The sequence below is a fragment of the Callionymus lyra genome, chromosome 3 (genome assembly GCF_982586985.1).
Source record: "Callionymus lyra chromosome 3, fCalLyr1.hap1.1, whole genome shotgun sequence".
Taxonomy (NCBI): domain Eukaryota; kingdom Metazoa; phylum Chordata; class Actinopteri; order Syngnathiformes; family Callionymidae; genus Callionymus; species Callionymus lyra.
Window position 1 is genome coordinate 8,724,068 of NC_141820.1, and position 9,635 is coordinate 8,733,702.

General features: G+C 34.5%; 2 protein-coding genes across 2 annotated transcripts; one reads left to right on the forward strand and one right to left on the reverse strand.

The window, feature by feature from the left end:
- The first annotated feature begins 311 nt into the window (after positions 1 to 311).
- il6 (interleukin 6 (interferon, beta 2)) lies at positions 312 to 3,096 on the forward strand. The gene is made up of 5 exons (XM_087785935.1): positions 312 to 327; positions 402 to 577; positions 668 to 763; positions 1,622 to 1,765; positions 2,890 to 3,096. Exons 1-5 carry the CDS (start codon positions 312 to 314, stop codon positions 3,094 to 3,096), a joined length of 639 nt encoding a protein of 212 aa, XP_087642061.1.
- Positions 3,097 to 4,498: 1,402 nt separating this feature from the next.
- On the reverse strand, positions 4,499 to 9,411 carry tomm7 (translocase of outer mitochondrial membrane 7 homolog (yeast)). Its single transcript, XM_087786365.1, has 3 exons — positions 9,259 to 9,411; positions 5,896 to 5,944; positions 4,499 to 4,709 (listed from the first exon to the last, which is right to left on the reverse strand). Exons 1-3 carry the CDS (start codon positions 9,359 to 9,361, stop codon positions 4,694 to 4,696), a joined length of 168 nt encoding a protein of 55 aa, XP_087642491.1. The 5' UTR covers positions 9,362 to 9,411; the 3' UTR covers positions 4,499 to 4,693.
- Between the last annotated feature and the right edge of the window lie 224 nt (positions 9,412 to 9,635).

Consider the following 9,635-nt stretch of genomic DNA (forward strand, 5'->3'; position numbering starts at 1 on the left):
CAGTGGAAAATGTATTTATGCAAAGTCACGTCAAAAACTCAATTTTGATCCAAGTTCTCGTGTAAAACGTTGAATTAAATCTGTGTTTTACTCGTTTTCGTTTCCTCACTCAAATAGTTGTTATTGTTAGGTCAGTGTGTCATGACACTCAGAAAAATAGAAGAAAAAACCCAGTTCATTCATAAAAAAAGAACTTGATTGCGACATGTTTCTCGAAGGATTCTAGTAGCACGACTTCGGGAAAACCCGCAGGAACGACGAGGGTATAAAACTGAACCCGGATCAGCCTAAAAGTACAAGTTTCCAGCACCATGCAGCTCAAACCCAGTGAGTGAGACGTTCCAGGCGTCTTCCTCTTTTTTCTGTCTTGAGTCATGTCTTCACTCTTCTCTTCCTCTCAGACGCTCTCTCGCTCCTGGTCCTGGCGGCGGCGCTCCTGAGCGTCCGGGCGTCTCCGGTCCTGATGGCGGCCGGCGACACGTCCGGCGAGGACGAGGAGGAGAGCGTGACCTCCCAGAGGCTCAGCAACGCTCCGCAATGGGATCTGCTGCTCGGCGCCATCAAGCCCGAGAAGGAGGTGAGCGGCAAGTTTTTTTTTTTTTGTGGAGTTTTTTTCGTGAGAGAAAGAACAAGGATCAAAGCTCACTTCGTTACGTCCTCGTTTCAGTTTGAGGTTGAATTCCAGGGCATGAAGAACGAGTCTCTTGAGCAGTACAAGATTCCATCGCTGCCAAGATCGTGTCCCAGCTCCAACTTCAGCAAGGTGAGTGAAAACCATCACTAAATTAGGATCCATATAATTTATCATCTACAGTCAATATTCAAAAGCAATGGATCGATTTCTACCATAGTTAATTTATGATTTAGTTTTCAATGACTGAGGACGAGAGGATACAGTGACTCCAGCAGCTTTTTTAAAGCTGATGTTTGGACATAATTTTGGTTCGATAACAAATGAAGGCAGTTACGACTTCGTCAAGAGTCATGTGGCCTGTATATTGTGGCGATGGCTGAGGACGAGAGGATACAGTGACTCCAGCAGCTTTTAAAGCTGATGTTTGGACATATTTTAGTTTGAAAAACCAACCAAAGCAGTGACGACTTCGTCAAGAGTCATGTGGTCTGTAAATACTACAACACCAGAGTCAAGTACTCGACAATACTACACTTATATCCTTGTTACTACAGTATCATGATATATCGTATCGTTGACCCTGTATCGTGATACGTATTGTATTGGCAAAACACACCGGCAATACACGGGCAATGATACGATATACTGTGATGGTGTTTGAACAAGGATATATTGAGTTTATTTTAAATACTTTAGTTGCAGGAAAACTGTCACAGTATAGTTAGAATACAATAGATAATTCAAACCGAGGGATGAAGCGAAATCAAGTTAATATTTGAATCTGAATTGATAAGTTAAAAAAATTAAAATCGATACACTGCTGTTTAATACCGATAACGTACCAAAAAAAGTAATATCGGGATCTTTAAATGACTTGAGATTTTCTTAAAGCACTTGACTAGTGAAGATGCTCTCGCTCAGTCACGTGGAGCTCCATCGATACACGAGCAGGAACAGGTGAAGTGACAGTTCAACCATCTTCTGCAGGAGGCCTGTCTCCAGCGGCTGGTGCACGGACTCTCCACGTACTCCTTCCTGCTCAAGCACGTGGAGAAGGAGTACCCGGAGAACTCCATCCTCCCCAGAGCGGACTACTACATCGGGGTGCTGATCAACCTCATGAAGAGCAAGGTGAGGTGGTTTTTATGTTGCAGGAGTTCAGAGCATGTCTGAGGATTTGAAAAAAAACTTGAGTTGTGGTGCGTAGAAGTGAGGAAGAGAGTGAAGGCAGGGCGGACAGAATGTTGAATTATAGAGAATGAATGGAGGTGAATCAGTGTCTTCAGATAATTGAATTAATGTGATTTTTAAATTCATTAAAATGTTCTTTTTAGGTATTTAATTATTATTTTTTTTAATAATAATTGTAATGACATAATAAGTACATTGAAAGGTTGAATTTGTTGTTTTAATTGTTAAAGCAATCATTTTTATATTAAATTAAAAAATATATTGTTTCTTTATGAACAATGTAATAAAATAATTTTGAATCTTTACAAAACTGTTTTACAAATATATCTGTATATTATAATTTAAATAATAATTAAAAAATACATCTAAATTTAATATTTTTTTCATTCATAGCCTTTTAAATTCAATTAAAAAACTATATCTATATGTAAAGATTTAAAAGTAATATTTTTATTCAATTATTTAAAAAGAATAATCAATACAGTTCAACACCACAATAAACAAATTATTAAATTTAATTTTTCAACCCAAAAGAATAATAATAATAAAATTGGAAATAGAAAAAATTGTCATTTGAAATGTTCAATATTGTGATGAAATCTAATAGACTTTCTTTTATTGTCGTCGCACAGAAAACAGTGAAACTGGCAACAAAGTTTCGTTGCTTGGCAACCGTTAAAAAACACAACAGAGTGAATGTATAAATAAAAAGTAGTTAAAAAGTTAAAATTAGTGCAATATAGTATAAACAGAATAAATAAATAACATTATAAACATTGCATATAATAATTAATTTATATAAAGTAAAAATACAAATAAGTTATCAATAGTGCTAATATGTTATAAATAGAATAAATAATATTTTAAATATTTCATAGCTAAAGTCATATTTTCATTATCAACAGTCTGATGGTCGTTTCTAAATCTAATGTTTGAATCATAAACAGAGGATCTAGATGAGTCACAGTTGAGGATGAGATTTACAGTAAAGGAGGAAATAAAGAAGGAAGGAGTGAGCGCGAGGATGACAAAATTAAAGAGTTCTCTCTCTCTCTCTCCACCAGATGAAGAGCCCGGAGTCGGTCGTCACGGTGACCAGCGTCCAGGAGCAGCAGCTGCAGAAGGAGCTGGACAACCCCAGCGAGTTCCACAGGAAGGTGACGTCCTACAGTCTGGTCAAAGAACTGCGCTCCTACCTGGTGGACGCCAAGAGAGCGCTGGCCAAGAGAGAGCGCCTCAGACCTGGACGGAGGACCACGCCCTCCTCTTGATCCTCCAATCAATATTTATTTATTATTTGCACTATTTAAATCTATTATTTAACTATTATTTAACTATTTATTTTCGCCGTCTAATGAGATATATTTAAACGTCTGATTATTATCGTCTGTGCTTTTAAACATTGTTGATTGTTTGAGTGAATAAAAGTATTTGCAACAGAGAAACATTCGCATTGATTCGTGCACGATAAACACGAGTTTATGCTTCACAATCACATCAACAAGGACAAATACTAGGGTTGTGTACTGCCAAGAATCTGGCGACACGATACGCATCATGGTACACGCGTGACGATACCATATATTGTGATACTGTAGTAACAACAATATAGGGTTACTTCGAAAGAAAAAATACTTTTTCTGGATTTTACAACAAATAAATGAGCAAATACTTACTCTAATCAAATTTGAAAGTGTTTGTAGGAAAGTACTTCTCAAAATATGAACAAAATGTAAACTTGTAATATCCAGTATCTGAATAGTGTTTAATTATTTGAATTCTTTTTACAGACCACATGACTCTTGACGAAGTCGTAACTACTGTCATTTGTTTTGAAACCTATATATGTCCAAACATCAGCTTTAAAAGCTGCTGGACTCACTGTATCCTCTCGTCCTCAGTCATCACCGGGATCGCATTCATTTAGCTGTGAAGGACGTAATAAATGCTGCCATCTAGCGGCTGGAAAGTTAATCTCAACACAAAAATAAACAAATACTGTCATCCATGGAAGTGAAATTTTGAATTTCATTGACGAAACATTTGTTCTTTTATTTAAAATAATTTAATATAAGAACTTCTATAGTGTAGATGTAATTAATTAATTTTGAATAATTGAATTAAAAACAAATTTTACAAATATAGTATGATATTCTAATCAAAGCAATTCAAAAATAAAGCTTCAATTCAATGACTTTTAATTTGTAGCATTTTAAATTCAATATAAAAATGTTGGTAATGGTGTCACCGCAACAGTTGCTTTAGAATCCATCATGATGGTTTGAAACACCAGAGCTTCTACGTCATCACGTGATCACCTGCGCCTCGTATGATTGGCTGAAAGATCGATCAAGTAGAACTATTACATGAACATTTTTATATTAAATTTTAAAGGCTATGAATTAAAAATTATGGGACTTAGAACATTTTATTTTGGATTTATTGGAGTCAATATATTAAACTCCATGTGTAAAAATATTTAATTTCAACAATATTCGAGTTTTTCATTCAATTATTATTAAAAAAAAAAAAGAAGTGTATATTGAAAGGTTGAATTAAAGTATTCAAAGTAATTAAATGTTGAAGAAAATAACATTTTATTTTCCGTACTCTCCGTAAACCTTCAAAGAGTCGAGATCAAATCTATAGATGAACCTGAAGCGAGTCGAGGCGAACATTTGACAGTTTAATTTACAACCAACATAAATCCAACGTGAAGAAAGTCGTCCGAGGCGACGCTCCTCAAAACGTGCAGCAAAAGTTCATCCATGTCTCGATGTGTTTAACTAGAGGAAAAGGAAGTATTTCTGACGGGCGGGTCACATGGTCCGGAGGACAGGAAGTGATGCGGAGTCTGGACGTCATGGTTTAGTTCCACAGCAAACTGGAGGAACATGAAGAGAAAATAACAACATCTATTTCCACTCGACATCCAGTTCCAATAGAATCCAATAACACAAGTAGAAACTATTAAGTATATTGTGGGTTTAACTTGGAAATACATCCCAGGTTCTGAGTATATTTAGCGACTTCTGTACTGCACACAAACGAAGGTCTTACCTTTGCAGGTACAACGATGAGTTCACTGCCACGTGATTTTGAGAAGTTCAGAAATGAGCAGCTTTTTTAAAAAATGAACTTGTTCCTTTGGATTCTTGGCACATTTTTGTATTTCAGGCTAATTAAAATCTTCATATAAATGCAAATGTTTCATCAATCGTCTCATTTACAAGACGATTTCATGAAATGTTTTTGTGGACAAAACTTTTAAATTTTTTATAGCTAAACACAAATAAGAAACATAAACAACAGTGAAATAAAATATTTATGTTTCCTTTCATGAGTGACATTTGTGTCGGGAAAGTATTAAAAAGCAGGAAATTGCATCAAAGTATTTCCCGAAAATGTATAGGAAGCGAAATTTAAAACCGTATTAGTGCGGTAAGATCATGTCGAAGTAAACCTTTGCACAAACTTTATGGTATATTTGGAGTAAAAGTAAAAAGCAAATTCAGTTTTAAAAAAAAAGTTTAGTGACATACATTTGCTACCATTCATTACCACAAGTTATTAAAAAAAAACTTGCAAAATATTGCTCCTGAAAAAACACACGATGGAAAATACCAAAAACTATTTATAAGGTAAGGTAAGGTAAAACTTTATTGATTATGGTGTCAGATAAGAGAGGATTTGTTTTTGACATGACGTGAACTTGATGACCTTTTGTTTTAAAGTGTTTAATCAGGACATTTATCAAATAATTTCTATTTTTATCTTTATGAAGAACTGCGTTATTCGTCCAGACGACTCCACGACATATTCCGATGTTTTGTAGACGTTAAAATCAACGTCGATAAATTAAGACGGTCAATATTTGTCTTCTACAAGTCGTCGTTTAACAATTACAAAGTATAACTAGTAGTAGTAGTAAATAGTGTTGTATAACTTCACCTCTGTGTCGGTTATAAAGGCAAACTGACTTTTTCTGCTTCTTCATTTTAACCGATTTCTGTTTTATTTATGATGGTATTTCACTGCGAGACAAGCATGGAGTCGGCGTCGTTCCTCACCTGAGTAACGTGGGCTCTGGCATTCCTGGATCTGATCCTCGTTTAAAACCTGGAAAGAGACGCATTTCAATAAAACTATATTTAGATTGATTTCATTACAGGCAAGAAAAAAAACCTTGTTTTCAACAAACTCAAGTCAAGCAAAAAAGATTAGTTTGCAACTTTCTCATGTTGCTTCACTAAAGTTTGTTACACAACGACCGGAGGACGCTTTCCTTGGAAGGGGAACCTGCTGATTCAAATGGGGGCAAACCTTTCCCTAGAAAGAACATCTCTGAACCATTTCCTTCTTTCTGACCCTGACGGAGCACTTCGACGTCCACACCCACTGACTGTACTTGCAGTATCTGCACATGACTTCATAACTGTCGCTGGAAGCTCACAAACGCTGACTGTGAAATAATGTTGCATGAAATTGTTGAACCATGTGTGACCCAATAGTAAATTCACATTAAAACAACTTATGCTCAGTTTGGAATCTACAATTTATTTACACAGGAATTTGCTCTACAATTTTTTTTAATATATAATTAAATAAGATATATATCACCTTAGTATTATTATTATTATTTTTATTATAAAAAAATGCTGTATGTATTGGCTATTGGAAAAAAACAATTTCCCAAAGGAGACCTCCTAAAGTTTTACCTTACCTTACCTTATATCAACAACTATATATCAATATATCACGGTTTTGTTCTTACTTTGGCAAATACATCATCTGCATCATAAGGAGTTTATAAGGAACACACTAGGGCTGCACGATATTGCAAATAAGTCCGATATTCCATATGGCTGTCTTGAATTGCGATATTGACATTAATACGATATTTTTTTCTTTCACCTTAAAATGTAGCTGCGTGCACGAGTACTGTAAGGGAATATGCGACATTTCTATTTGAGCGACATCAGAGAGGAGCCGCCGGCGCGTCGTGATATGACCAAATCAATAATAAATCCACCTCCTTGTAAACGCACACAAAACACTTTATAAATGACGCTAACAACTTAGCTCGTTAGCATACGACGAAGATGGACAGGTTTGTTCGGAAGTTCACGATCTTATAAGAAAACAACTGAGACGAGATGAAAAGTTCTTACAATATGTTGCTTTAACAAAGGAGGTTGAAAGAGACGAGTGACTGGATCACTAGTGTTTGACTAGATCACAAGTTAGTATTACTTCCGTGTATATAATGAGCCAAGACACGTCGCCATAGCAATCAAGCCTTACAAGCTGCGCCGCACAGCTCACAGACAGACGGAGACGGAGACGTTAATAACAACGAGACATAGAAGTACAAATTGACAACTTTACAGAATGTGACACTGATTGGTCGAAGTGTGTATTTAAGTAATGCTTGATTTATACAATAAAATCTTATAAAAAAAAGTATTGCACAATATTTTGATATTTTTACACACATCGCACGTCAATATTTTTCGATACATCATGCAGCCCTAGAACACACAAATATTTCCATTTCCAAAATGCTACATACGAGAAATCAAATATCAGGAATGTAGAGAGTTTGAGCGAGAAACGTAAAATGTGCCAAAACAAATGCCAGTTAAGACATTTTTAAGGGACAATGGAAAAAATAAATGCAAGGTTAAAAGATTATGATCATCAATTGTCCCAATGTTTTCCTTATTAGCGCGGTGTATTGGCAAGAAGCTGGCGATACGATATGTATCACGATACGTGTTGTGATACTGTAGTCACAACAATATATTGTTTCTTTGAAAGAAAAAACACTTTCTGGCTTTTACAACAAGGAAATGAACAAATACTTTCTCTTATGAAATGTTGAAGTGTTTGTAGTAAAGTGCTTTTTAAAATATTTACAATAAATATAAACTTATATTAACAATTAAGTGCATTAACAAACAACCTGGAGCAACATGTAATTTCCAGTATTTGTTTGTGTTTAATTACTTAACTTTAAACTTTGTTTTAAAGACAAAATGAGTCCAAACATCAGCTTTAAAAGCTTCTGGACGCTGGTGTTTACTTTCTTTTCACTCATTGCTTCCATTTCACCGGTTTTGTTCTTACTTTGACACGGAGGAAATGACGAACGTTGCCAACTAGTGGCCGGAGGTTTACAAATGAAAAACGCTCTGAATATTTGAGAGTTAATTGTAAAATACAACATTCAATGATTGTATTCATTTTCTACACACACTATTGAAATAGTAACTGTAAAATAACTTGTTATTTCAAAGTTTAAAATATAAATATGTAAATATTGATACAGTGCTATTGAATATCTACAATAAAAACATGTAAATAAAGCCTACAATAATCCGTTTTGTGACAGTTTTAGTCTCAGCGAGGCCTGTAGAAAAATAGTTGTCAACATTTAGCACCTGTGAGTCCTGAGCAAACAATGGACTTCCAGTTACCACTTTATGGGATTTTCTTTTGTTTATTTCATAACATATTGATGTCATTGTAACATAAAATAAACAAAATAATAAATAAAATAAAAGATAAGTTCGACATGTTGCCCCATTATCTTAAATAAACAATGAAAATCACCTTTTACAGAAACTAATTGAATACAATATCATAAAATAATAATAAATATATGGAATCAATGATTGGTATAATATAAATAAACACTTAGATATAAAATTATAGAATAAATATATACAAAACAATATATTTTAAAGTAGAAATTGATAAATAAAAATATTATTAATTAAATATAGATAATAAAATAATTATGTAGAAATTGATTGACAAATAAATAAATAAAAAATATACCCGAATAACAACCAATTTAAAAACATCGTTTAATATTTTCAGCATAAATAAAAATATATGAAAAGTACTATTCATTCATTCTTCATTTTAGATGTAATACTGCCATCTCCTGGACAAATAATTCACATATAGTCTTAATCACAACTGTACGTTTCAAATTATCACATTATTACTGTAAAAAATATACATATTATATATCATATAAAAGCTAAGAAAGTTAGTTGGTAAAGCAAGATAGAACGTTAAGACTTCATACTATATTTGTTATCATTATACACTTAAGTATATAAATGTAAGACATAATATGAAAGGCGCTATATAAATAGAGATTATTATTATTATTATTATTATTATATACAATTGTTTACATTGAGGACTAATGGTGACTATACATGTTGAGAAAACTCGTAAACAAAGAAAACCATTATAGTAAAAATTGTAAAAATAAAAATAAATCTGACATATTAAATTCAGATTTAACACTTAATAACGCACGACCTTCACGAACCCTCCACCGCACGTGAAACGTACACAGTTAGCATCATGCTAAGCTAACGCGAGTTCGTCCACGTCCACGGCCCGCGACTCACCGAGGTACAGCACCGTCGGGATGAAGCCCCATCGAATGAGGAACTGGCCGCAGCTGAAGAGCTGCTGCACTCGTTGTTTGCTCTCTTTGCTGAGTTTGGCCATGTTTTCTCTTCTGACAGCGAGCGGATAACGTCTTCTGTCGGCGTCCCTGGAGAAACAGGAAGCGGAAACACGTCATCGGGACCGTCGCCGCACTGACAATCCCAAGCAGCGCCCTCTGGTGGACAATTAGATTGTAACTAGTACATGTTGTTGGAGGTAAAAGAATAAAGGGATGAAATAAAAGAAGCTTCAGTGTGATGGGGAAAATACAAATAAAATAAATATATATATATTTCATTTATTTTGTCACAAGAAAAAAAAGGTCATGATATCA

Bases quoted from the DNA above. Each gene is read 5' to 3' on its own strand.
- il6 (XM_087785935.1), top strand. The intron at 578-667 runs GTGAGCGGCAAG...TCCTCGTTTCAG, and splicing joins CCATCAAGCCCGAGAAGGAG to TTTGAGGTTGAATTCCAGGG. The intron at 764-1,621 runs GTGAGTGAAAAC...CATCTTCTGCAG, and splicing joins CCAGCTCCAACTTCAGCAAG to GAGGCCTGTCTCCAGCGGCT.
- tomm7 (XM_087786365.1), bottom strand. From the start codon at position 9,361: ATGGCCAAACTCAGCAAAGAGAGCAAACAACGAGTGCAGCAGCTCTTC. The intron at 5,945-9,258 runs GTGAGTCGCGGG...GTCTCTTTCCAG, and splicing joins CCCGACGGTGCTGTACCTCG to GTTTTAAACGAGGATCAGAT.